Raw genomic sequence first — 27,426 nt, forward strand, 5'->3', positions numbered from 1 at the left:
ATTTACCAAACAACCTAAACAAACGACAAAAATAAATAAATATGAAGTAACTCGCTATTCCCTTTCCATCCACCAGATGTCCTCCTACTTTTCTCTAAGTCCAGGTCACCTGACTCTTTTGTTATTGCTTTCTATATTCATGTAGTTTCCTTAAATCATCTGATTTCCTGTACTCCTTTTTGTTTGAATTTAATTCAATTTTTTTGTCTCTACCCCTTTTTAGATGGATCTGCTGGTTCAGACTGCCTCTCCGGTTCTGTGACGCCCCTCCTCTTGTCTTGGAGGAAGTCCAAATTCAGTGAGCTGTCATTAGCTTGATCAGGTTCACCTGGACCCCGTAAAACCTGGACCAGCTGGTGATTCTGTCCCCCCTCCCACAGCCAGTAACCAGCCTTCATCTGTGCGCTGCTGTCATTATGACATTTCTAATCCTCCTGCTGTGTTCTTGTGTACACGTCCAGTAAACTGATTTAAATAAACCTACATGTCTGAAAACACTGAGGGGACCCAGTTCTCAGCGTCCAGATTCTGGAGCAAAGTGTAAGACAGCACCCCCATCATCATCATCACCACACTCTTCTTTATCTTTATAAAGTACGTTAATTTGTTTATTTGCTTATTTCTGCTGCTTTTGGTTTGCATGTAACAGAAGAACAAAGCATTTACGGATAGGAGACGCTTTGACTCGGACATCAAGACGTGGTTGTCCACAGTGTCTGCAAGTCTCATGAAGGACTGTGCAGGTGTGGCATCTCTTGAGCTGGAGAGTCACCAGGAGGCTGGCTGGCTGTCAGAGGTAAAACCGAATTATCATTACTTTTTAAACCTTTTAGAACCTGGAGAGACATTATTTTTCTTGTGCTTTTAGATGCTTTTAGGATTTAAATCTTTAAAAAAAGGTTTGGTTTCTTTCAAGAACATTGAGGGAAAAAACAAAAAGCAACATGATAAGAAATGTTATATAAATTGCAAGAAATTGTAACATTACTCTGCTGTAACACATGGACTGTAACATTACTCTGCAATGGATGAAATGAGTCATACAATGAAATCTCACAGTCGAGATTAAAAAAACCTCAAAATTATAAATAAAATTTAAATGTTAAGACAGGAACTTAAACATTTCTGACCATGACCAATAAAGACCAATTTCTTTAAAACATCTAACACACATGGACATAGAAGCAAAGTTTTATGTTTTCTCACTCCTTCAGTAAAGTATCTCTACTCTGAGACCTATAAGACACAATATATACAGTACAATACTTATTCCTACAAAATGTGTTAACTTTAACTTAAACGAGCGAAAGCATTCTGCTTTTTAAAAATGTGTAGCAAAGAGAGACTGGAGACCAGTATCACAAGAAGTCTAAAGTTTTGTACTTTCAGAGAGAACCGGTGCCGCAGTGGAGCTGGATTCTCCCGGAGCTGGTATGAAAAACAAACAATGTCAGTCAGATGGGGAGATTTTAGGAACCGATAACTGGAAATGTATCTTTAAATTAACTGTGTCAAGCCCGACTTGTATTGATTTCTCTTCCATAATGTCAGATTATCACACTGGATTTAATTGTTGGTCTTACCCATGCTCAAAGTGTAGTAAATGGCTGCAGTCGACTGTCCACCTTCATCTGCAGGAGAGACACAGTGTGAGTTCACATATTGTTAATTTACCATTTTGTTATGTTACTCTACAATGCCATGTTCACATCTGAGAAATTAATTAGAATTTATATTTATTTCAAGTTTTTAAACATATTAACATACATGAACATACAGTCATATCCAAAAAGGGGAGGGAAATTACTTCATCAGTAATATGTGTGTGTGTGTATATATATATATATATATATATATACACACACACACACACACACACACACATTTATTATAGGGGGCATTCCACGTTTGTCAGTGTCAGCTTGATTACCTCTTGTCTCCCATGCTGCAGTTTGTTGTTCAGCTTTTCTGGTTTCTGCAGGAAGAAACAAACACACAGAAAACATTAAAAATTGTATTATATATATATATATATATATATATATATATACAATACATGGCATTTCGTGTTTGTCAGTGTCAACTTAATTACCTCTTGTCTCCCTTAGGTTTCTGATTTTGCTGTATGTTGCAGTTTGTTGTTCAGTTTCTCTGGTTTCTGCGGGAAAAAAACAAACAGAAAACATTAAAAATTGTATAGACACACACACACACACACACACACACACACACACACACACATATAATTTTGTGGTGGCATTTTGTGTTTATCAGTTAAATTACCTCTTGCCTCTCTAAGGTTTGTGATTCCAGTATAAGTTGCCGTTTGTACTTCAGCTTCATTGGTCTCTGCAGGAAAAATAAATAAATAAATCTTTTTTTCAAAACTGCTTTGATTTGATTCCACAGGGTGTAAAACTAAAACCTGGATCTAAGTTTGCACCAGAGTCCAGTTGGCTTATTAGAAATATATTGGTGCAATTACTTTATTATTTGTCTATAGTTAACAATAAATTGCAGTTGGCAACTATATGTTAACAGTTTGTACATTTTGTACTTTTTCAATCCTAAAATGAACCCGTGCAGTACACATCTTGTTCACAACTTAGTAAAAGATAAATCTAAGCTACTTGGACATAATAGTGCTGTGTGTTTTTTGAATATTTGTGGCACTTTAAAGTAATTTCTGTGATCGGGGCTCTCACCTGTGTGTACCACAGGGATCACTGGAGAAGTGGAATAATCTGCCTGAACTGAGAAAATACCAAAAATAAAATGGTAATAGAAAAACAGTCCATTATACACCACAAAATCAGTGTTATTGCTACTCGCCAACAGTTGGAATCGAAATCGAATGAATAAATGTTTTAGACATGATGGAATTTATCTGGTTGCTATTTTAGTAACAAATTGTACATAGAGCAGCCTTCTTAAAACCTGTTTTCAATCAAAAGTTTAATCAAGTATTTCGACTGATTTATACCTTTGAGTTTCGTATAGTGAAGTCCCAACATGACCAGCAGCAGCAGAGCCAAAATTAAAAAAGAAACAGTCACCCACAGCAGGGTGAGGACACCAGAGGGGCGACTGACCAGAACAGAAGTCTCTTCCTGGTGTGCTGAAAAAGAGATTATGTGATGACAAAATATGACATCTGAAGGCTGCAAATAAAAGAAACTTCAGTCAAAACCATCACATGAATATGCATCGCTCTCCTTCTGCGATCCTACATGTAAGGCCCCAAAATACGGCACAACTTTACAAAGTCTCCAGAGTCCCAATCATATTAAAATCGCTTCTGAAACATTTTACAAAAATAAAATAACGATCTCTCACCTCTGACAGCCAGCCAGCTCTCTGCAGACTCTCCGGCCTCAGAGATGAGACACTTGTAGAGTCCTTCGTCAGACCTGGAAACGCTGTGGATCGTCATGTTTTCAGTCCAGTGTCTCCTGATGAGGACGCCGTCTTTATAAAAATCTGCTGTAAAATTGGATATCTTTTTGTTTTTGCAGTGCAGAGTCACAGTTTCTCCCTCTATCACAGGACGAGCCGGACTGTCCAGGACCACAGAGTCAGCTGATGGACAGGTGAGATTAAAAAATGTCTTAAGAATAATTTTATTCACATGTTGATTAATTATGATATTGATAACACACTGAGTACACTACAATATTTAACAAATAAGATGTTAACTTGCAAATAGTCCTAAAATCCTGGAAATGTCCCAACATCCTTGGATAGTCCTAAAATCGTAGAAATGTTCTTCAGTCCAAGAAATGTCCTAAACTTCCAAAAAATGTCCTAAACATCCTTGAATAATCCTAAAATCCTTTAATAGCCCTAAAATTATAGATTTGTCCTTGACTCCTAGAAATGTCCTTTAGTCTTAGGAATGTCCCAATGTTCAATAAATGTCCTAAAATCGTAGAAATGTCCTTAAATCCCTGAAACATGCATATGGACAATCCTTGCTTTCGTGACAATAAATGCTTAAAGTGGGAGTATTTTGGGGTCAAAGATGCCCATGTTTGGTGTTAGTGGGGCAGGTGGAGTATTTTGGGGACATTTCCTCCCGGTGCACATGCATAGAAGCGACCTCGTTATCATGATGGCAAAGATTTGGAAAATATGGCTGAAGTTGTGTTTGAATCAGTGATGTAAACCCGCCTGGTGACGAGTCTCACCTCTGACAGCCAGCAGACTCTCGGCTGATCCTCCGGCTCCAGAGACGCTGCACTTGTAGAGTCCTTCATCCGATTTGGAAACGCTGCTGATGGTCATGTGTCCTGCAGAGCCGTTCCCGATGAGGACGTCGTCTTTAAAGAAATCAGCGGTGAAGTTGGACGCGGTCTTGTCTCTGCAGCACAGAGTGACAGCGTCCCCCTCCATCACAGGACGAGCCGGACTCTCCAGGATCACCGGACCAGCTGATCAACAGGTGAGATATATTTTTTCAAAAGTGATTAAAGTAATATTATTGGTGTCACATACAAGCACAATATACGTTACTATGTGAAAGTACTTCGTGTACGTACCGGTCACTGTGATATTGACCGAGTGGCTTTTCTGTCCTCTGGTTTCACACCAGTATTCTCCGCTGTCTGCTGAAAAGGCGGTTGTAATTTTGCACGGCCCTTTTGTTTCCCAGTTAGTGTAACATAAAGTATTTATTCCTTTAATATTCCTCATCACTCTCCACTGAGTCGAATCATAAAAAAAGCTTTCACAATTAATAAAGACAGACTCGTATTCAAAGAACTGCAGCCTGGATGGAGCGATGCGAGGATAAAATGAACCTGAGGAAGAAAGAAAGACAGACACTGATAATTCAACTTGAATATCTGACATTTCAGTCCGATGATATTACCACGTAACAGTTTATGTCACTTTAGTCTTTTTTTAATATCTGTTGATTTTTTTATTGAACTGTATAAACTAAAAGTCAACATCAACAGCAGCTGCAAACAAACAAAAGAAAAAACAGCTACAACAATCACATCAAACAGAAAAAGAAAAGAAACGGAAAAAAGAGGACGTACCAGATAAAAACAGTAACACAAGTTAAAAAAAAAAAAAAATAAAATCTGAGCCTCATATCCCCCCCCCCACCCTTCAGACTTCAAAGATACTGAATAAAGAACTACACAATAGTTTTTAAATAGCTGGAAATCTTTTATATCTGCACAATTTTTGCATTCACAGGAAATCCCCCCAAAAAAGCTGACTTACCAGCATTTCGAGAGTAGCTGTCCTGAACATGAGCAAGCAGCAGCAGTACGTTTATCACTGGAACGACAAAAGTTATATAGCATTTCATATCAATAAAGATAAAAATAAATAAATCAGATAAATTCAATAAATAGATAAATAAACATAGTAGTAGTTAAATAAGATTTTAAAAAATTAAATAAAAAATAAGTAGAATCGTCGATAAATACATGAGCGTCATTTCTTGTTAAAATGCTGCAGAGAGACTCGGTACTCACCGGGTCTGCTGCAGAGAGCTGTGACCTCCATGCTGACCTGCTGCTGAACGTCTGATCGTCGGACTGCGTCAGCGCTCACAGCTGCACGGCCTGACGCATCACTTCCTCTTCCTGCGCAGCTTATTTCTGGCCACTAAGACCGAGCTTCTCTGACAAAACTGACAGCCTTCTGTATTATTTTCTACCTTTATTGAGTTCATTTTTTCAAACAATGTCAGTCTTAACCATAAAAACTAAAGATGTAATAATTTTCTGAATTTTAAGCCTGTAAATGCCAGGTTTTTGTCATGATGCCACCATGTTTTTAGATGAAAAAAAATGAATTGTTTTCAATTTACCACACGCAAAGTAGATGTTTTTGATAACAGCCTGGGATGTGTCAGTGATGAACATTTTTGTTTCACACCACATAGCTGATGTCTCAGAGATTAATGTATGTATGTATGTTTTTAACACATTTTTTTTTTTACCCATCCCCTTCCGCTGCCGCCCGCCCTATGCAGACTCTTTATACTCTGTCCATGGTGCCGCTCTGTCAGCAACCTTCTACGTTTCCCTAAGACATTTTTGGGATCCTCCTGCATCCGTTTTTTACACATCCCCTTTCATACAGCTATGACTGATTCCTACTTTCTAAAGTTCAGCTGTGTTGTTGTGTTCACTTTTCACATAATCACTTCAGAGATGATTATTACAGCTTATTTTGCTGTGAAAGTATACACAATTTGATTTAAGCTAGTAATAGAAAAAAGGAGATGGTTTGTTTTAAATGACATTTTTAGCACATAACTGTCATTACATTATTGGTTTCATAATAGCCGGGGGAGGACGGGGTGAGGGGAACTGCATCTCTGCTTTTTGCAGATGATGTGGCTCTGTTGGTTTCAGATGTGTGGACAGAGAACAGTGTGGTTTAACTGAAACACTGTAACAATCTGTAAAAATAAATCCTCATGCTGCGAGTCGGCTGAAGACCTCAGATACAAACTGTTCATGATGCTTTTTATAGTCTGCAGGACTCGAAAGTGTTCAGACTGTACTGCTCTTTAACAGTTAACTTATGCTGTAAATCATCTTTAATCAAGAAATACACACCGTGTTTATGAATGCAGTATATTTTTACAAGATGTTATGCACACATGGTACACTTCTACTAATCACATTTGAGGTGATTTGAGGTCAAGAGGTAATTTATAACATTATGAAACAAAAGAAAAGTACAAGAAAAGTATTGCATGAACAGTAAAAAGCTTGTGCTTTGAGTGCAGTTCCTCTCTCGGTTAGAGTTTCTCCGTCTTTCAGGCGTATCTGCTGTCTGACCTGGAACACACACCAGCTGGGTGTCAGTACAGTGACAACAAAAGACCATTTTAAGAAATCCCTTCATATTAAATATGTAACTACATACATTCCTGCAAAATAGAAGTGTATGCATCTAACAGGCGCACACTGACAAACTAGTCAACAGCAGACGCAGGAGGATACTTATTGAACGGCACTGACCAGGCGAGGATTTTTAAGTTAGGAAGAGAATGTGATGCTTGTGAAGAAAAGTAAAGAAGTGACTACATACCAAAAAATGCACGGTTGGTGTTCCTCACCTGCTTGTGCAGGGAAGGATTGATATAAAGAGGCCTGGATACCTGCAGCAGTAGACAGAAACAAAAGAATTTAGTTTGCATTCGTCATTGTTTTTTTAAATTGTGTTTGTGTGTTGATGCATATGTGATAAATGTAGTCCAGATCGTGTATTTGAGTGTAATCAGTGAATTTGCAGCTCAGCTCCTACAATAAGTCTAAAATACACTGTGGAAACTAAATAGTTACATTCAGACTGTTCAGGTCCAAAAATGCTCCATTGAAACCCATTCAAACTGACATTTTTGATCCCACAGCCATCAGAGCAGAAAAACAGGACTTGTATTATTTCTGGGTGTCATTCTGGGCTTTGGACTCTGAATTTGTCATTTTGACTATTTTCCACCTGATGAGGTCACTTTGACCATATTTGGCATATGGAGGAAAACCTGCAGGTTAATTCCCCCTCCAGCGTGATCCCACTACCTACCGTTTCCTCCACTTAAGAAGTCCCAGCACCAGCCCCAGTAACACCAGTGAAGTAATACCAAAAATCTGTAGAATGGTGCCCACAGAGCAGCAGTCATCAGCTGAGGTCTCGTCTCCTTTAAAAGCTTGAAGGATCATACAAAACAAAATTACATTATTATTACAATAGTGACACTATTACATTTGTTTGCAATGTGCAAATATTTTGACATGAAAGTGAAATATATTCCACACAACTAATTAAAATCTGTTTTTTTTGGATGCTCTGGGTATGAAACAAGCCCCAAAAACTGCAATCTTTGAGAAATTTTCTTCTTTTTGTCAATTAGTTTGGCATTTTTACAACATAATCTGCATTTCGTTCTGCTAAGAAAAGTTCAGATCAATTATACTTTCGCATTCAATCCTTTTTTTTCAGTAAAAAAAGTCATTCCTGATTATTGACATCAGCAAACACATAATGTGAATCATACTCGGCCATAATGTGACACTGTTAATTTCTCACGTCTGACAGCCAGAAAGCTCTCTGCTGATTCCTCAGTTTGGGAGACGCGGCACTTGTAGAGTCCTTCGTTAGTCTTAAAGACACTGTGGAGAGTCAAGTTTCCGGTGGAATTGCTCTTGATAAGGACGCCGTCTTTAAAGAAATCAGCTGTGAGGTCAGAGGTCCTCTTCTTTCTGCAGCGCAGGGTGACGGCGTCTCCCACCATGACAGGGAGGACGGGACTGTCCAGGATCACAGGACCAGCTGAACAACACGAATGTAAAAGAAAATTTAAAAAAATAGGTCTAAAACTATAAAAGTACACAGGAGGTGAACGTACCGGTGACAGTGATGTTGACGACGTTGCTTCTCTTTTCTCCGGCTTCACACCAGTACGTCCCGCTGTCTGAGGAGAAGGCGGGGTTAATGGTGCAGGGCCCTTTCGATTTCTCCCACTGAGAGGCGCATATCGTGACGCCGGCCTTGATCTCCCTCATCACTCTCCATCCGGTCAGCCCGTCCAGTCCTTCGCAGTCAAAAACAACAGACTCGTACTCGTAGTGCTGCTGTCTGTCTGGAACGACTCGAGGAAAGGCTGCGCTCAAAGAACGAGATGTGCAAAATTCAAACGACCTTTTACATAAAATATACTCTAATCTGACAAAATGAGTTTAGGAAAAAGCCAGAACATTTCCTGATTACAAAGACATTGCTAACTGTTAATCGTGACGTCCACTGGATGCAGACTGGTCCCTGAGGACAACACGTCCTCAACTTATCACATGGTCACCAAGTCAGTTTTTTTAGGACCTGCCCGCCCTTAAAGCCCCCGCGTGCTCCTTTTCACTTTCCACTGCAGCTGCAATAAACAGGATGTCCGTCCTCTGCAGTTTGGACGGTCAAAACGTCTTTTATTGAGGTCTCACTCTGTATTCTTGTTACATCTCAGAGTTATTAATCAGGACTTACCAGCTCTCTGCGAGAAACAAAGATGAGTCTGAGCAGCCGTCAGCAGCGACACGTTCATCACTAAAGACACAAAGGAGTCGACACGCAGCATAAACACGCTTTTCTGTTCAAGACTCACGTCAGCTTCATCACACACTGTAAAGTGTCTGAAGAGAAGCTGAATTTTACAGCCGTGACTCAAGTTCAGGCGATAAAAAAGTTTAATTTTCTTCATATTTAACAAAGATTGTTCCTAACTTCTAAGTGCTTTAATTCATAAACCATGAATATTTAAATTTTGCTCATTAATTGTTGTTTCTTGTCTGATTTGACAGCACGTCCTGCGGAGAGAAGTACATCCCGGAGCATTTGGAGACGGCATCTGTACTCACACAGTCTGATGCAGAGAGCCGTGACGTCCATGTTGTCTCGCCGCTGACTGTCAGACTGAAGGACAGACGAGACGTGACCATGGTGACAATTCTTTCTACGTAACTTCGTTTTTTTTTGCTGGTTTGTGGTTTCTGTGTGAGAGAGAGACACCGAGTGACAGCAGACAGTTAAAAACACCCCTCACTGTTAACCCTCGATGGTACCATGTGGGAACATACCCATATTTTATTTTTATTTTTTGCTGTAAAAAACACAACATATGTATGTATATACATATACAGTATGTATATATACTGTATGTTCGAGTGTGTGTATGTATATATATATTTTTTTAGGAACTTGTAGCACTGTATATATTGTTATGTGCCTCTCTAGAGGCCATGTTGGGTCACTTTTTAGGGGTCTTAATCGCATGGTTCGGCCCTGTTAACCCTTTGAAACCAGATGAGTTTGTCAGATTAGAATTTTTTTTTTCCAAAAGAAAAAATGTTTTCTTTTTCTCCCACAAAATATTTGCACCGCCAGAGAAAAAAAAAATCTCATCATCTCATCTCACTTGCCCCTCAGGGCTTCCGTACAGAGGAGTTATTTGAGTTATTGCATTTTATTTTAATGAGCTTATTTACACAGAAACTAAAATAAAATGTGCTTCAGCGCATCAAACCAGTGCTGGCTCTGAATATCTTTAGATCTCCGTCCGTCTGTCACGCCAACAAGAGAGGTTAAAGTACACAGAGTTTTATTGGTGGACTTGCGACTTTTTTTCACTGAGGTGAGGCGACTCCCGCTTACAACAGGTATGTTTTGCACATTTTGTTTTCTTAAGTTTGAAAACTGTATTTCATTAGTGAGTTTTATTTCACACGTTTTATTCTAGCCTGCTCTTACAATAAGACGATCTGCCGTTACTCAACCTTTTTTTAACAGATAGTTTTGTTTTGAATTATGGTCGAAATGGACGATAAAATACAGCAAGCTGGTGGTGCTTGAGAGCTTAAAGTAATTTTAAATTTAAAATTCAACAGCTAGAATTTAAAAATGCATGCGAGTTAATATTTATTAACCAGTTTATTATAAAGTCTTTTGCTTCTAACTTTTCAGTGATAACCGTCAACATGTAGTTAAATTTATGAGACTGTTAAAGATAAAGTTCAGGTAGAAGGAAGTTGTGTGTAGATATTGAAGAATGGGCGGACGCAGGTCACCTAAAGCAGTTTACAGTTTACACTGCAGCTGCATGTAAAATTATAAAGAAGCCCTGCAGTTGAACATGGACCTTTGATTGATCCACTTTTTTTGTGTTACAGGTTTTAAAGTTTGAGGAAGATGAATCACCTTAAATCTCAGCTCAGTGACTTCAGTGCTGTAATTGTTCATTTGGCTGCGGTCGTCCTTCTGACACACTCATGTGGCGGTACGTTACGCACAAGTACAACAATGAAGTCTTTGTGAGGCAGTTAAAAAAAATCATACAAGGACATCACATTCATGTGAGGACAAAAGACACTTTTTTCATGTTTTTACAATATATTTTCACCTTTTTACATCATACAAACATGTTATTCCAAGAATTTATTTTGTTTTAACAAAACTGTCATATTATTACTTGATACTGGGGGGGGGGGGGGGTTGTTTGCATATAATTAATATAACAATATATTTTAAAGTTACTGTGTCATACAAACATATCATGTCATACCGATAATTTGTTTTGTTTTAACATCATACGGTATCTTGTTATAATGTGATACGTGTGTATGGTGTAAAGAAAAAACATATTTTTAAAACATAAATAATCTTGTAAAAAACATGAAAAATATCTTGCTATGACAATAAACACATCACATTAATACCTGATACTGATCTAGTTTTGATGTGTTTTGTTTTCATTTTGTTTTATGTTTTTTGGGTTTGTTTATTGTAAATTGTGTTATGACACAAAAAAAGACCAAAAAGAAACTCAGTTGTTGTTCAAACTTGCAAAAAACAGAACATAGAAAAACTGATGGCACATCTTTATGAAAGATTACAAGCATGACGTTAGATAACCAGACTGTTTGTTCTCCAGGTCAGTCTCAAATGATTGGTCCGTCCGAGCCAATCGTAGCAACGGTTGGCGATGACGTCATTTTGCCGTGTCACCTGAGACCAGCCGTGGACGTTGTGTCCAGGGCCGTGGAGTGGGCCCGACCCGACCTGACCCCCAGATTTGTCCACGTGAGACGAGACGGCGTGGAGCTTTTGATTGACCAGAATCCGTCCTTCTTGGGAAGGACATCGATGTCAATCGACGCGCTGAAGTGTGGAGACGTTTCACTGAAACTCTCTAAAGTGAGACAGTCTGATAACGGGACATACCGATGTTACGTTCCTGAGCTGGATAAAAGCTCCACTGTCCAGCTCGTTGTTGGTAAGCCGTCATCATTTTTTTTTAACCACATTTTCAGTGTATTTATGATGGTAATGATTTTTTATTTTAGGATTTTAATGCAATGTTTGTGTAACCCTTAATATCACACACACTCGTATCGCTATCAAGCTTTAAAAGATATTATACATTGATATTATTTTCTTCTTTCATTGAGTTATTTTTTTAACCAATACCAACATATATTCAGTAATTTTCCAAGTTTTAACTTATGAAATTCCAGGTTTTCATCATACCGCCACTATGTTTTTAGATGGAAAAACACACAAAAAAATTGAAATATTGTTAATATGCTACATGCAAAGTAAATGTTTTTTTGATGACCCCAGCTTGGGACATGTCGATGATTAGCAGCAACATTAATTGTGAGAGTGCACCTCGCCTTATGTGTAACGTGGATTCTTGCAACAGCGTGAAATTCCTCTGCTCTTGGTTTTCTAGGTGTTTTCTCTCCTCCAAGAATCGGCATCACCAGAGATGACAGCGGAGCGGCGCTGATGTTAGACTGTGAGTCTGCAGGCTGGTATCCAGATCCTGAGGTGTTGTGGCTGGACGGTGAGGGACACGTCCTCTCTGCTGGACCTACAGAGACAGTCAGAGGTCCTGATGACCTCTATACTGTCAGCAGCAGAGTGACTGTGGACAAGAGACACAGCAACAGCTTCACCTGCAGAGTCCAACAGAACCACATCAGCCTGACGCGAAACTCACACGTCCATGTTGCAGGTCACAAATCAATAATAAAATCAATATCTGCTGGCTGTTTTGACATCAAATATAACAGACCAGTGTCTTTTTTTAAACTTCAGATAACGTCTTCGTGGTCCAGTCCTGTCTCACCGTCCGTGTCATCATTAGCCTGGGTGTTTGCTTTGCGTCGGTCCTCATAGTCGTCTTAATTGTGTGCAGATGTGGACACAACAGTAAGTCACAAAAGTGTTTGAACATTTCTCCTACTGACGACTTAATTTCACAGCTCCACATAACAGTTATTATCTTTACACTGTGCAGGAAGTCTGTTTTTAAAAGTTTCGCCAGACCCCAGATTTAACATCTTTATTCCACCCTTTATACAGAGGCCAGCGATCACCATAAGACTGAAGCTGAATTTGGGGAATTACTTGACAACAACATGAAAATTCAGTCCGCAGGTGCAGCGGCAGAAGAGAAGAAGCTCTTGGAAACAAGTGAGAGAGACGGAAGATTGGACAAGAGAAACTCGAGCTGTGACGAAGAGATCGAGCAGGTGCTCGGAAAACTGAGCGAGCAAAAGACGAAGCTGAAGAAACAGAGAGAGCTGATCAACTCGTTACTGCTGGAGGTGAACACACAGATCGCCGAGACCAAGAGGAAGCTGGAGAACCCCGCCTCGTTCGACCGAGAGAGGAAACAAAAGAAACGAGAAACGGTCAAACAGGATCTGGAGAGAAGGAAGAAGGAACACGAGGACCTGTTAAAGATCACGGAGGAACTGCTGGACGCATCAGACGAAATGATGATTAAATTTAAGGTCATAAATAAAAAACTAGATAAGGATGAGTAGCGTGAAACACCCGAAGGAAAACAAAGGAGAGATTTAGAAAATGTTTAATGCAAAGCAGGCAGAGAGACAAAAGAACATGTACGGTTATCATTATTATTAATAGTAATATTTTTTTTACTTGATCTACAGTTAGAAATCACCATTTCAAGCGCTTAAAAATAAATGTAATCTATATGTTGTTTTTTTTTTGCAGATTAGTTTATTTGCTCACAATTAAAAACATAAAATCCACTTGAAAAATTAAAAAAAAAAATGTGTCAGGGTGGTCAAGAAGCCACAGGCTTATACAAACGGACCCCACCTCAATTAAAAAAAAGAGAGAAAACAAACAAAAAACCCTAAAAATACAACAAAAAATAATTTCAACCAAAGCGCAGAAAAAGTAACTAGTTGGTAGACATGAATAAAATAAAACAGGAAGTAGACAAAACACAACAAAGGACTTTATTATTTTCAGTATCAAATGTCTCTTTTGTGCTTTTTTTTAGTAACAGCCGAATACGTCTAACAGTTATAGCGTTGACTGTGTAATATTTCAAATGTGATAGTAAAGTTTTGTATTTCCATATAGAGAATTTGCATCCTGTCTTGATTTTTGTTGCCTTTTTTTTAGTGATCCACTCAAAATAAATTCAAATAGTCTTTTCTTTAACCCAACAAGAAATCACCTGAACTGAAGATATAAAGAACCGTATTAAGTTTATTCTTAAGAAATCTTAAATGTTGATGCCTGCTATACTACAACTACAGTTGTGTTAGGTGTGTTAATATGATTTATAAATATTAAAAATTGATAATTAATAATAATTGAGAGCAGTACAACAATACAACACAATATACATGTCTGAACTGAAGTTTAAAAAGTTGATTATTATTAAAGCAGCTGTTTTTGATGGTATTTGTGATTTTTAAGTTTCCGCAAAAACAAGGCTCTCATTACATTGTTTGGTCTGGGGTGTTTTGCACACAGAGTCACACTTCTGTTGCTCGTTGACCACAGAGAGTCTATTAAAAAACTGCAGCAGCTTTGCTCTTTTAGCAGCTACGTGAGAACGCACTGCAGAAATACCGATGTGGTTTCACCACTACGCTTAGTAAACTTTTAAAAATACTCTGAGGCTGTGGGTGAGGTGCAGCTCTCAGATAAAGTTAATAAACAATCTAAAAGACTAAGAACCACGTCAGTTTAAAATGTATTTTTAAAAATGTTTTCAACAGCCAATCTACTTAAAATTATGAATAAGAAAATGTCGTGTGCATGGACACAAATATAGTCGGCCCCAAAATATCTCCCTAAAGAAAACACTGTTACTGATAATGCTGCCAATTTCATAAGATTCATAAAGTTTTATTTTTTCTCTTCCAATAGTATGTGTTGTTCCATCTTCTGTTTCAGTGGCTTATTTCTTACATGTGTGTGTAAGTTATTGCTTTGACAGTCTCTTCTCTTGTCATTTGGTGAATCCGCTCTCTGCAGTCTGAAAGAAAAACGAGTCATTTGTTGACTTGGGAATTTTTTTTATTTATTTTTTTTTTAATGCATTTTGTATCAGTTTCTATGCAGATGATACCTGACTTTATATTTCTGTAAAACCAAATTGGCGCTTTATACGACTAGACCTTAAAATAAATCTGATTTTATTTACCTAAATAACCTTTATGAATGACATAAAATATTAAGGCTACAATATTTGCTAAATGGACATAAGACGTTGACTTTGTTCAAGAATGGAAAAGAAAATCTGAAATACCTCTTTCCTTCAGCTTTGTTGTAACAGCATGTACGTTGCTTTGTGTCGATCAGCTTCATTTGCTTCTACGAAAACGTAGATAAAAGAAAAGCTTACATAAATATTACATAAACATTAATATTTCAGCTGAAAAACCAAAAGAATTTATTAAAATACATTTTAGTAGCAGGTAGACAGAGTAGCTGTTGAAAAGTACGTTATTTATTTGTTAATGTATTTATAAAAATCAAACAAGGAAACAACCACAAAAAAGTGGTTAAAAGTGATTAAAAGAAAAATTGTCACAACATTTAACATTTAAATTTTTAAATATGCAATTAGGATAATTAGAAATTTATTTTATTTATTATCTTTTTTCCCTAGATTTTTTTCCCCTAGCTTTTAAAAGAAAGTACTTTAACTTATAAATCAGTTTATTTCTTTCAATTTATGAAATAATTCTTATGAAGTTACTCATAGTGTTTTTTTCTCCATGTTTTTGAAAGAAATTGCACCAGTTTGCTCAGAGTTCAGAGGTGTTATGTTGTTCCAGGTTTAAAAGTAAAACTATATATATATATATATATCTCAATAAAATACCTCTCTCTCTTCTGTTTTTTGTGACTACAGCATATGTCATATCTGTCGTGGTATCCACAATATTCAGGTCTCGACAGCCTGAAGTATCTAAAAATGATAATGATACATTTTAGCATAACCTATTACAACAGAAAAAATACAACTAGATAGAAATTAAAAAGCAGCCTAGTAGATTATTAGTTTTTAGTGACTGAAGAACACGTGCCAAACAAAAGGCCTTGAGCCCAAAAAATATTCATGAAGTTGTATTTTTGTTTTCTTTGCCGATGACAGCCTTCAATATATTTATGTTAATCCAAACTTGATATACAGCGTTTAGTTAACAAGATTAAAGTCGTTCATTCATTAATTTCTTGCAACCAAAAAAAAGTCATAACTTGCTTTGAACAGACCAAAAGCTGCATGAAACTAGAAATACATCTATTGTTTTCTTACATAAAAACAGAAGCTCCAATTTTTGTGTGAAAGCTATTGCCTAAACATATTCTAAGACATTTTAATCCAGTCAAAAAAATGTGTAAAACTGCACTAAAAACAAGAGAAAGTCAAACAAATACCTCGTTTCTTTTTGTCTTTTGCGACATGGGCATATACAGCTGATTGTGGTTCTGATTCGGGTACTCTTGCGTTTTCATAGACTGAAATGTAAGAAATTAACAAAAAATAGCTTTGCAGCAGAAATAGTATCAAGACTATCATATACATTAAAACATAGCGTAGTGAGTAGTTTTCTCTTTAGACCATACAATGCTCACCTGTGTCAGATTCGGTTCTTGGCATTTTTGGGGAAAAGCACGCAGCTGTACAGCAGAAGTAAAAACAACCTCATCATTGACAAACAGTCAAATGAAGATTTAATTTTTGCTAAATTTGAGGCGAAGCGTGCGTCCTGCATGTGCTCTGAACATCGTCCCTGGACACTGAGACTGTGCCGTCAGTCTGAATCATTTTGGGGATAATGGATTTACGTACCTCTGTGTTTCTGACACTGAAGTATTCCCACCACAAGCACAGTCACACACAGTGTGGTGAGGACGGCTGGTAACAGGGTGGACAGCTGGACGGAGACAGGGTGCGGAGACTTGTGAAGATCAGGAGGTGTCGTGTCTTCAGGGGTGGAAGCTGTATATGCTGCTGATATTATGAAAGAAGAATATGAATATATTTTGACAGCAAAACAACATGCATGTCTTTTATCTTCAAATATATATATATATATATATATTTTTTTTTGGTAGTGTATCTATAAAACATTTTGAATTGATTTTAAATTCAGATTAACTTCTATCCATGCAATAAATTGACAGCTATTGGGTGGATTGCCATGAAATTTGGTTCAGACATTCATTGTCTCCAGAAGTTAAATCCTAAAACTTTTTTGATCTTTCCCAAATCCTAATCAAAGTACCTTTTTGAGTCTAGATACAAATTTTGGCTTTCCTCACCTCTGACAGCCAGCCAGCTCTCTGGTGATTCCCCTCCAGAGATTTTGCACTTGTACAGTCCTTCGCTGGACTTGGAGACGTTGTGAACGATCATCTGGCCCGTATATCCGGTCCAACTGTAGCTGCCATCTTTATAGAAATCAGCCGGTGTGTTGGAGGTGTTTCCTTTTTTTCTGCAGCGCAGAGTGACGGTCTGACGCTCCGTCACAGGGAGAACAGGACTCTCCAGGATCACATAACCGGCTGAACACGAGTGACAGTTATCAGTCATGGCGGCGTCGCGCCAGAACCCAAAAAAGATGTGGCGCGTAAAACTCGTAACACTCCAGATTAATAACACACACACACACTTGTGTCACTCTGCGCATAAAACACACTTTTTAAAATCAGGCTTTAAAAAATATTATAAATGAATATTATTTTCTTCTTTTATTGAGTTTTTTTTTTTAAATCAACATCAGTTCTAATCATAAATATTCATTAATTTTCTGAAATTCAGCTCTTTAAACGGCAGGGTTTTGTCATGGTGACATAATGTTTCTAGATGAAAAAAAACTTTCAAAATACTGCATTTAAAGCAGGGTTTTTTTTTTAATGTATTTATTATTATTATTATTATATTATTGCTTGTCCTTGCATTTTTTAAATGATCATTTTGATATATTTTTTAATAGGACAGCCTGGGATATGTCAGTGGTTTGCAGCAACATTCATGGTGACAGTGCACCTGGTGAAAAAATAGCATGTATTGCCAGATATAACAATAATGATACCTAATAAATAATAATAATAAAAACATCAGCAAGTGGAAAATAAAAAAAATGGAGCTGAGCTGGAAATTCCAAGATTAAACAAAAATACAAAATCTGGCCAAAATGTTGCCATGTCCATTAATACAAGAAAAAAATGCGCCAAATCTTCTCTAAGGGTTAATAATAGAAATATTGAGTTAATGTGTGGGAAACATACCGGTGACGCTGATGTTTAAAGTGTTGCTTCTCTCTCTGGCTGCATTTTCACACCAATACTCTCCGCTGTTCGAAACAAATGCTGGATTAATATTCAAGGAGCCTTCTGATGTTTCCCAGCGAGTCGTATTAGAGGAAGTTTTTAGCATCACTCTCCATCCTGAGGAGCCTTTAATGTGCTCACACATTACCGAAAAAGACTCATACTCAAAGAACTGCAGTCTGTTTGGGGCAATGTGAGGAAAAACTGCATCTGCGTCGAAGAAAAAGAAATTACAGTCAGAGCTCTCTTTCCATATTTGATATCCTCAAATATAGAACAAATATAGATTTCATATATATAGATTTCATTTGTTCATTAATTATGTGAATTTAAAATCATTGACTCACCAGCTTTGTGAGCATAGTGACGGCTCTGAGCGTGAGCAGTGAGCAGATAAATCACTGAAAAGACAATAAAAGAGCGATTTTTCAGACATTCTACTAAAAACTACATCATATTTTGTGTAACTATGGTAACACAGAAATATCTTTCCTTTAGATTTGACTTCAGAAGTAAAGAAACTCACGCAGTCTGCTGCAGAGCGCTGAGACCTTCATGCTGTCTGGCTGCTGATGGTTTGAGCGTCAAACTGCAGGTGAACATGACCTGAGAGAAAGGTGACGTCACGGCCCCGCCTCCTCCTCAGCTGCGCGCGGCCACGCTCAGCTCGGTCCTCCGGTCATGAGAGGCTGTGTACAGAGCTGTGTCTCAGCTGTTCATGTTCCTGCCTGAATCACAAGCAGTGTGTTGTGTGTTCACCTGTGTGCTCACCTGTGTGCGCCCTGTGAATAAGTAAGTAGGCCCACACATGGCTGAGTGAGTCTGTGTGTTGCACAGTGGGGACCTGCAATGCTAACGCTAGCGGTTAGCATGCTAGCGTTAGCGGTTAGCATGCTAGTGGTTAGCACGCTAGCTAGCTAAGTTCACATTTTATGCATCTGTATTGTTTAAATGTTCCGGTTAATGGTGGGGATGAATGCACCCTCACTTAACTTCGTTTAGTTCACAGTCTGTGTCATATTTAGTTTATTATGGGTGCAGTTTGAGTTGTATGCTTGGTGTAATATGCTAATCTATGCTGTAACTGTGGCGCTGTGCTGTTTCTCAGCTGAGTATGCGCTCTGTTGAAACAGGAGGATAACAATAGCTGACTTAATACAGAGGCAATGTTACTGATTTCTGTTTTTATTGTTTGTTGTTTGTTGCTGTACTACTTGCACATGAGACAATAAAGAAGGATTAAAGGAAGAAGAGCTGCTTCCTGGCTGTTCTTACTGACGTCACCTGAACGACGCTCACCATCCACACTGCTGTCAGATTATCTGACAAAGTGACAAAGTTGTGTGATGTTGTATGTTGACTGTCATCGTAAGTAGTGATACTGAGATTGTTGAATCTCAGATGCTGAGGTCGCTACTGGTTATTACTTTGGTTTCCAAAAAAAAAAAAAAAAAGGCAATACCTGTGACCAATCACACCTGAAGCACTTTCTGCACTTACTAAGGGTTTTTTCCTTAAGTCTAAATTCTTGCTTGTGTTGTACGTCGCTTTGGATAAAAGCGTCTGCTAAATGAAATAGTAAAATAGTAGAATAGCAGACCCAGCACTGCAGTTTACCTGGGTCTCACCAACACTGAGTGAAGGTGCAGGGCTTCCTCTTCCTCTTCCTGTGCAGAGAGGCAGCAGCAGTTTGTAGCACCAGTTTTGAAACTCTCATTTGTTCGGGAGGAAAAAAACATTTCTGTTTAGTCAGACAACCATCAGAGCGACTGTGTTTCTGAGTGCAAACCTGAACAGGCCAGCTTTAAGGAAATCAGCACAATTTTCTTAATTCATAAGGAGCACAACCAACATGTTTTACCACTGTGTTCATTCAATATTGAGGTTTAAATTTATTATATTGTGGTTAAATTGTGTGCAAAAATGTCCTGCTTTTTTTTTTTTTTTTTTGGCCAGACATGGCTATTTTCTCTTTTCCTCTTTCATACATTTATTTTGTCAGCAAGTACATTGTTGTACTTGATCTCTTTAAGGCTCAAATAGACCTTTTCATTGGTCTTTTCCTCTCTCAAAGTCACATATCAACATGTAGTAGAGCTACTCTGCCCTCTGCTGTAAATCAGCTCATCTCGAACGTTCTCACTGCCAAAGCAGTGAAGTGCAACATTCATTTCTCAATTTAACACGTGGAAAATAACTGAAAATGAGATTAATGTTCGGAAACATGCATGCTTAATCTCAACGACTGATGCAAATGCTAACATTCAATTTTATTTTATTTATTTATTTATTTAATTATTTAAATTTTATAAAGTTAATTATATTATTTTCTAAATTTATTTTAATTAATTCTATTGTTTTCCAACTCTTATTTTCTAATTATTTTTTTTTATTGTGAACTTATTCTGAATTTATTCTGTGCTGTGCTATTCTGTGTGAATTTATGATGTTTGCAGGAAAACAAACATTATTTAAGGGTTTTTGCAGAGCTGAAGCTTATGATGGGTGTGAGAACATGCTGGTTAAAGTGAAAGAAAACCTGTAGCTGCGTATGTGGCTGATAATCAGGTTAATTATTAACCATTTCACTTTAATGTGATGGAAAAACAAACAGTTTGTTAAAACAAATTAATATTTTCTTTTTGCATATGTGTTTTCCATAAACTTATCCAAAATAAATGACAATAATTCAGTTTGGATTTTATTTAGATTTTCAGGGTATGATGATAGGACAAACCAAAAAAAAAAATCGTGCAAAAAAAAATCACTCTTATGCACTGAAGACATGTTTGTATATTCCCAGACATTAAAGGTTTAAATAAATAATAAACATTGCAATTATCCTATAGACTAAAACACTCTTGTTCCTGTAGATTAATTCTCAGTCATTTGATTAATCATTAATCCTGCAGCAAATAAAGAGAAAAGCAAACAATGTCAACAAACACGTGGACAAAGACTTTTCAGAAGGACGCTGAGCAGCCGAGTTTTCGTGGAGGTGATCTGACACGTCGATGCACTCTGCTCAGAGGTACGTGAGCTTCGAGACATGAAATCCTCTTTATGAAGGTTTATTAATAATATCAGAGCAGGGCAGCTTTATTTGTGTCACACATTCACTCAATTCAAAGTGTTTAACAAAGTGATAAAATATAAAAACATAAAAAAAGATGCAAATTTACAATGAAAAGGTAAAGAGATAAAATGTCAAATTAATAACTAAACTATTTAAAATAAAAATCAGAATTATAAATAGCAAAACTGCAGACGCTGGAGGAAAGTATTGGTATTAGTGGCTGTTGTATTAATAGCATTACCCTTGAAACGCCAAAGGTAAAGTTATATTGACAGATTTTTAAAAAACTTTTTTGTTGTGTATTTTTTTTGGTTTTTTATTACGATAGTAAAGGATTTCACCATGACATTGTTAAAATATTGCATTTGAGGTCATAACTTCCTTTTTAAGTGGTTTACAGATATAATTTACAGATAACATGTTTAAGTTAATGTGAATAAATGCTGTATCAGTGTTGCATGAATGCCATTTCAGATTTTGTTTTCCTTTTATTACAGCTGATTTTTCAGAGCTGCAGGATGAGCAGAAACATTTGGACCCAAATGATGTGGCTGCTTTTACTTTGTATTTTGCTCCCAGACTTCTGCACAGGTAACAAACAAAATCAGTCACTAAAATATTTAAATACCATTTGATGTAAACAGGCCATATTATAGAAATATGACATTTTTTTCCTCTAAATTTAGCTCGATCATTTTCTATAAAAATTGTTTTTATGTTTTTACATGTCTTTTTGTTGTGTGTAATATCATTTCAGCCGCTGGCTCGTGCACAGATACGTCTTGTTGGCCTTTCTGTGTTGTCGCTGGTTTGATAACTGGATTAGTTTGTGTCCTGTTGTCATTTATAGTTTTCGGTGTTTGGTTGAGATGGAGACGATCTCCACTCAGTAAGTACTATACAAATTTACATTTATATATATATACACACACTTATATTTAGTTTTATATTTATTTATTTATATTTTTTTGATGTGTAACGTTTTTTTTCCAATATTTGTGTTTTGTTCAGCATCACGTATTTTCCAAACCAAAAAAAAGGAAAAAAAGGCTGAGCTGCAGAAACAATTGCAGAAGACGCGAGAGGAAGCGGACGCGTGGTCGGCGGTTTTGACTCCGTCAGAGGAAGTGATGAAAGGACTGAGGAGTCAAAGAGACGAGCTGAGTCTGCAGCTGGAAGAGATGGAGAGAGAGAGGGAGGAGAACAAGAAAAAGGTTCAGTCAGTGGAGAAAGAGATAGACGAGAGCGAGAGAGAAAAGGCCACCGACAAAACAGAAGGATACCTGAGAGAAAAACAAAACCTTTTCAGCGCTCAGTGGAAACTGGAGAAGAGAAAAGAAGAACTGGAGAAACAGCAGCTCAACACAGAGAAACTTCTGCAGAAAACAGAAAGTTTAACGGCAACAATAAAAGAGAGGAAGCGAGGAGTCGAGAACCACATGGAGCTGATTCACCTGCATTTAGAGGAGTTAGAAAATCAGCATGACCTGTTAAACTCACCGTAACTGATGGCAGCAAGACCTGGCCCTCATTACAGTAATACTCTTTTCAGCACTCTCTGTTTCTTTTTTTTTTTTTTTACTTTTTTTTGGCATATTTTCAGGTAATTTGTTGTAACTTCTTTAACTTTGGGGCTTTTTTATCACAAATTTTTGGGCCACATCTTGTTAAGCTGATGCCACTAGCTGTCCTTTTTTTAAAATGTACTTTTACAAAGATTTGCTTCTTTCCTCTGTAATAATTCACAATGTATACACACAATATATATATATAAAATCCTTGATTTTATTTTTCCTACATTATTTTTTTCCTTCAAAATAAAAGCAGCAGATCCAGCTGAGGCTTTTGTTTTTGTATTTTATGAAACCTATGAACAGGAAAATTACAGTCAATGTAAAATTACAAATTTCATGAACATTAAACTAAAAATGTCTCCCCTCTTTAGTTAAAATAAAGTGATTAAAACGGATGTTTTCTGCATAACTGTGCAGTGTGTACATAGTGAAAAGTTGTGATATTAAACAGTTGAATCTTGTCCAGTTATTCATTAACTAACAACATACAATCCAAATATTGACATCAGAGTAGCAACCAATGACATTAATAAAGGACTTTGGCCACACAGAATTTTTAGTTTCGGGGGAGAACTGACTCCGAAATACAACAGGTATGCATTTACATTTGTACTTTTGAAAATTCATATTTTAATTGTAATGGTGCTCTTACTATGCTTTTATTTTAATGAGTGTGTCATTGTAAACTGTGGAGCTAAAGAGTAAAAAGTGTTTTTTGTGTGTTTTTTTAGTTGTTATTATTATTATTTCATTTTTATTTCTTTATTTTGTACAGTGGGTTTGGCCTTGATACTTTCTCTTTGTTTTATTTATTCTTCTGTTCTTCTAACTGCTATTTTAAAAATGTAATTAATTTTACTGTTTCTATGGGTTTGTTTGTGAAAAAGCTGGACTTTGGTGCGACTGTACAGCTTATTGTTCTACGGCCTCAAGTATAGCTGTTGTACCACGTACAGTTGTGGCTGAATATGTGGTCTTTATGTTGCATTATTTTCATTTTGATGTTCATTTAAATGCCATTTACGACCGTTAATCAGGTTTTTTTTTAATGCATAAGGATTTTTTTTTTCATATGGCTTTCCTGTCTTTATGATATTTTTTCCTTGTTAATGAGCAATGTATTTGTAAAACTTAATAATCAAAGACATATAACATCAAAATGTCTATATGTCTAATAAATGAGATTCTGTCACAGATACAGTATTCGGCTGCCATCAGGGTGGCAACAGAGGGACTGATAAATTATACTTCATTATCTACAAATGTGGTGAATTTCCAAACAGACCAGGCCCACATGGTTTCGGCCCTTCATCAAAAAAGCCATTTTTTCCATCCATCTCGGTGAACCATGGATTATACTTGATGTTACTTTGATAATGTACCATTTTAACCTCCATGGAGCCATTTAAAGCTTTTTTGTTCTTGAAATTAACATTTTGAAACGTTTATTTCCGTAGAACTCCAGGATGCTTCCTCTGATTTTTGGGCGCTTCTTTAAACTCGGCTCCTTCTGTGGTTTGGTTTTCCAGCACATTTTGATTCTTCTTCTTCTGCTAATGGACTCTTATTCAGGTAACTTGCATGCAAAAAGCAGCACAGACAACGCAGAAAAAACAGAATAATGAAAGCATGGTCATTTTTTGTTTTGCAGGCCAGTCTCAGGGGCTTGGACCTTCAAAAACAAGAGTGACCTTAGTTGGTAAAGACATTATCCTGCCATGCCACCTGGAGCCCGCCCTGGACGCCGTTTCAAAGAGTGTGGAGTGGGGTAGACCCGACCTGGAACCCAGATTTGTCCACGTGTGGCACGAAGGTCAAAACATTTTGGTCAACCAAAACCCGTCTTACAGAGGAAGGACATCGATGTCCGCTGAGAAACTGAAGCACGGAGACCTCTCGCTGACTCTCTCTGCGGTCAAACACTCTGATAACGGAAAATATAGATGCTACTTTCCCTCGCAGGACGAAGAATCCATCGTTGAGCTTGTTGTTGGTGAGCAGACGTGAGGTTTTTGTGCACATTTTGCATAACACTTTTAATGACATGATAGTTTACACTAAACATGTGACATTGCACATATTTCATTGAGACTCTTTATAATTTCAGTATTTGTTGTAAATGCATTGATACTTCATTCAGTAACATTTTTAGAACCTTTGAACTGACTGATGGGAATAAATGAGCGTTTTTCGGTGCGGTGCAGTGCAATGCAATCAGATTTTTGCAGAATTTTTTTTTCCTTCTCTGCAAATATGTTCCTTTTTCTTTGGTCATGTTGCACCAATTTCAAAAGTATTTGCTTCTTCCTGCTGCAGAGACAGACCAGTTTTACTCAACAGGCCATCTTTTTCTAAACAAAGTAATTTGTGCGTGTCGTATTTATGTACTGTCTGCGTTTTTCATCAGGTTCTGTCTCCTCGCCGCTCATAGCAGACGTGAGTTTAAACAGCAGCAGACTGGTTCTGCAGTGTGAGTCTGCAGGCTGGTATCCAGATCCTGAGGTGTCGTGGCTGGACGGTGAGGGACACGTCCTCTCTGCTGGACCTACAGAGACAGTCAGAGGTCCTGATGACCTCTATACTGTCAGCAGCAGAGTGACTGTGGACAAGAGACACAGCAACAGCTTCACCTGCAGAGTCCAACAGAACCACATCAACCAGACCAGAGAGACACACATCCAGATTTCAGGTAATTTTTACCCCTTTTTTCTTCAAACAGCTGATGTGGTTTTATGTAAATACTCTTCTGATGCTTGTCTTTTATTATTTCAGCTGATTGCGTGGAGGCACCGTCTCATTCTGCTGCTCGTGTCGGCATCCTTGTGGTTATTTTCCTCATTTTTATGTCAGCAGCAGCTTTTGTTGTGTGGAAATGGAGACAAACTAAAAAAAGCAAAGGTAACACAGCAGTCTGTGATTGTGATGTTACAATCAAACACAACAGGTCACTGGTTACTCGACATCATCCGAACTCGTCACATGGCGGCGTCACTGACGGAGCGCATAATAACGTATAATAACTACGGAGCTCGTTTTCAGCTGACCTGACCCGGATTAGCCAGTGGCTGATATTTTTAATTTAATGAATTTGTGTCTTGGCTGAATGTCTCTCACTCTCAGTTTCAACACAGCTCCATGTTTTCATATTCACAGACAAAAAGACGCATCATGAGGCTGAAACTGAAGGAGAGCAGCTCATAGCAGAACAAAAGAAAATGGAGAGTTTGGAGGAGAAAAGGGTGCAACTTGAAGAAATGTTACAGAGGAGGGAAGAAGAACAAAAAGACTTGGAGCAGGCCGCTGAATTTCTGACGAAGGAGAAGGAGAAACTACAAAACGACAAAGATCATTTTCAACAGAAAATAAAGAGCGCAGAGGAACAGATGACAGATATCGAGAAGAAGATGAAATCAGTGGAGACGATGGCAGAAAGCGACCGATACCTCGTGATGAAAGGCCTCGTAAATACGGCCAAAAGTCACCTGAATGAAAGACAACATGAAGATAAAGAATTGCAACTAACGGTACACACAGTACTGAATAAAATAAACGGTTTGTTAGCTGGAGTGACTGAGAGGAAAGAGGCAGCAGAGAAACACAACGAGAAAATCAAAGAGCAGCTGCAGCAGATCGAGAAACAAAAAGACGAGATTCAGAGGTAACTTCTGAGCTGAAAACTTGACCCGCTGAGATTATTAGGAAACATAAAGTTTTAACATTTTCTGGTGCTGATAAAGGTTTGTTTTTATCAACAATGAGACACGACGTGACATAAAAAGTGCTCACTAACATCCATGTTACAGAGCAGGTTTTTCTGCTCTGATGGCTGTGGGATCAAAAATGTCAGTTTGAATGGGTTTCAATGGAGCATTTTTGGACCTGAACAGTCTGAATGTAACTATTTAGTTTCCACAGTGTATTTTAGACTTATTGTAGGAGCTGAGCTGCAAATTCACTGATTACACTCAAATACACAATCTGGACTACATTTAGGACACATGCATCAACACACACACAGTTATCACAACAGGAAGAGTGAAAAGTCCGTAAAATGCACCAAACAGTCTCGAAAGGGTTAAAATATAATAGACAAGCTTCATCAGTAGACTTAAACACACACACACACGCACACACACATTTTGTCTAAGTGCCGGCTACAGTGAGAGTATTTTATTTGTTTAAAGGCTCAGTAGATAAGCAGCTTTGAGCTCAGATGAGAGAACCGGCTTAGTTAACCCTTTAAAACCTCAGCAAATTGTCTTTTTTTATTTTTGTTTTTTTATTTTATATATTTTGGGATGCACTGAGTATCTTGACAATATATATTAATATATTTTTAAAGAAAGAAAATGTCAGTTAGAACAAAAAAAAATGTTAAAAAACACAAAGGAATGGCTTAAAAGTGCTAATATACAAATATGATTTAAACATGTATATTATTATTACATTTTCTGAAATTTCCCCTACGTTTTTAATAAACTTTTAATAATTTCATCTCTCCTTTTAAAAAAATAACAGATTTCAAGGTTACTTTCTTGTCATCTTTGTGTAATTTCTTACAGTTTGCTTATATATATATATATATATATATATATATATATATGTGTGTGTTTGTTTTGAATTTTTTTGTTTTCAGGT

At 37.3% G+C, this 27,426-nt stretch overlaps 5 protein-coding genes across 15 annotated transcripts; 3 read left to right on the plus strand and 2 right to left on the minus strand.

Annotated features, from left to right (window-relative positions):
• The first annotated feature begins 408 nt into the window (after nt 1–408).
• On the plus strand, nt 409–14,220 carry LOC121964177 (butyrophilin subfamily 3 member A2-like). 5 transcript variants are annotated; one of them, XM_088073460.1, is made up of 10 exons: nt 678–796; nt 1,390–1,431; nt 3,547–3,590; nt 4,296–4,441; nt 9,324–10,178; nt 10,689–10,795; nt 11,450–11,791; nt 12,251–12,535; nt 12,619–12,732; nt 12,886–14,220. In XM_088073460.1, exons 6-10 carry the CDS (start codon nt 10,708–10,710, stop codon nt 13,350–13,352), a joined length of 1,296 nt encoding a protein of 431 aa, XP_087929586.1. In that variant the 5' UTR covers nt 678–796; nt 1,390–1,431; nt 3,547–3,590; nt 4,296–4,441; nt 9,324–10,178; nt 10,689–10,707; the 3' UTR covers nt 13,353–14,220. The 5 variants fall into 5 exon arrangements, with proteins under 5 accessions (XP_087929588.1, XP_087929587.1, XP_087929584.1 ...); XM_088073461.1 differs by lacking the exons at nt 678–796; nt 1,390–1,431 and adding an exon at nt 411–538; XM_088073458.1 differs by lacking the exon at nt 1,390–1,431 and having other exon boundaries at nt 656–796.
• On the minus strand, nt 653–9,254 carry LOC121962501 (sialoadhesin-like). The gene is made up of 13 exons (XM_088073584.1): nt 9,010–9,254; nt 8,381–8,635; nt 8,062–8,304; nt 4,188–4,430; nt 3,337–3,579; nt 2,984–3,118; nt 2,706–2,753; nt 2,284–2,349; nt 2,093–2,158; nt 1,931–1,975; nt 1,584–1,631; nt 1,384–1,428; nt 653–787 (listed from the first exon to the last, which is right to left on the minus strand). The coding sequence occupies exons 1-13, from the start codon at nt 9,221–9,223 to the stop codon at nt 726–728; spliced, it is 1,713 nt and encodes a 570-aa protein (XP_087929710.1). The 5' UTR covers nt 9,224–9,254; the 3' UTR covers nt 653–725.
• Nucleotides 14,221–14,310: 90 nt separating the features above from the next.
• On the minus strand, nt 14,311–18,715 carry LOC148185776 (low affinity immunoglobulin gamma Fc region receptor III-like). Of its 5 annotated transcripts, none has more exons than XM_088073486.1 (10): nt 18,665–18,715; nt 18,486–18,539; nt 18,097–18,348; nt 17,128–17,370; nt 16,655–16,813; nt 16,438–16,482; nt 16,240–16,320; nt 15,683–15,769; nt 15,104–15,168; nt 14,311–14,830 (listed from the first exon to the last, which is right to left on the minus strand). In XM_088073486.1, exons 1-9 carry the CDS (start codon nt 18,693–18,695, stop codon nt 15,113–15,115), a joined length of 1,008 nt encoding a protein of 335 aa, XP_087929612.1. In that variant the 5' UTR covers nt 18,696–18,715; the 3' UTR covers nt 14,311–14,830; nt 15,104–15,112. The 5 variants fall into 5 exon arrangements, with proteins under 5 accessions (XP_087929612.1, XP_087929611.1, XP_087929610.1 ...); XM_088073485.1 differs by having other exon boundaries at nt 14,311–14,823; nt 16,655–16,816; XM_088073484.1 differs by having other exon boundaries at nt 16,655–16,816.
• A 2,360-nt stretch (nt 18,716–21,075) lies between these two features.
• LOC148185777 (uncharacterized) lies at nt 21,076–23,049 on the plus strand. 2 transcript variants are annotated; one of them, XM_088073557.1, is made up of 4 exons: nt 21,086–21,169; nt 21,712–21,805; nt 22,065–22,103; nt 22,226–23,049. In XM_088073557.1, exons 2-4 carry the CDS (start codon nt 21,733–21,735, stop codon nt 22,717–22,719), a joined length of 606 nt encoding a protein of 201 aa, XP_087929683.1. In that variant the 5' UTR covers nt 21,086–21,169; nt 21,712–21,732; the 3' UTR covers nt 22,720–23,049. The 2 variants fall into 2 exon arrangements, 1 of the variants encoding a protein (XP_087929683.1); XR_015775676.1 differs by lacking the exon at nt 22,226–23,049 and having other exon boundaries at nt 21,076–21,169; nt 21,972–22,103.
• A 290-nt stretch (nt 23,050–23,339) lies between these two features.
• LOC121940495 (butyrophilin subfamily 3 member A2-like) lies at nt 23,340–27,282 on the plus strand. 2 transcript variants are annotated; one of them, XM_088073446.1, is made up of 6 exons: nt 23,340–23,381; nt 24,246–24,360; nt 24,440–24,781; nt 25,196–25,477; nt 25,561–25,686; nt 25,942–27,282. In XM_088073446.1, the coding sequence occupies exons 2-6, from the start codon at nt 24,255–24,257 to the stop codon at nt 26,448–26,450; spliced, it is 1,365 nt and encodes a 454-aa protein (XP_087929572.1). In that variant the 5' UTR covers nt 23,340–23,381; nt 24,246–24,254; the 3' UTR covers nt 26,451–27,282. The 2 variants fall into 2 exon arrangements, with proteins under 2 accessions (XP_087929572.1, XP_087929573.1); XM_088073447.1 differs by having other exon boundaries at nt 23,374–24,129.
• The last annotated feature ends 144 nt before the right edge of the window (nt 27,283–27,426 follow it).

This window comes from Plectropomus leopardus, chromosome 23, assembly GCF_026936395.1.
Source record: "Plectropomus leopardus strain MGB_pleo_1.0 chromosome 23, ASM2693639v1, whole genome shotgun sequence".
Classification (NCBI taxonomy): domain Eukaryota; kingdom Metazoa; phylum Chordata; class Actinopteri; order Perciformes; family Serranidae; genus Plectropomus; species Plectropomus leopardus.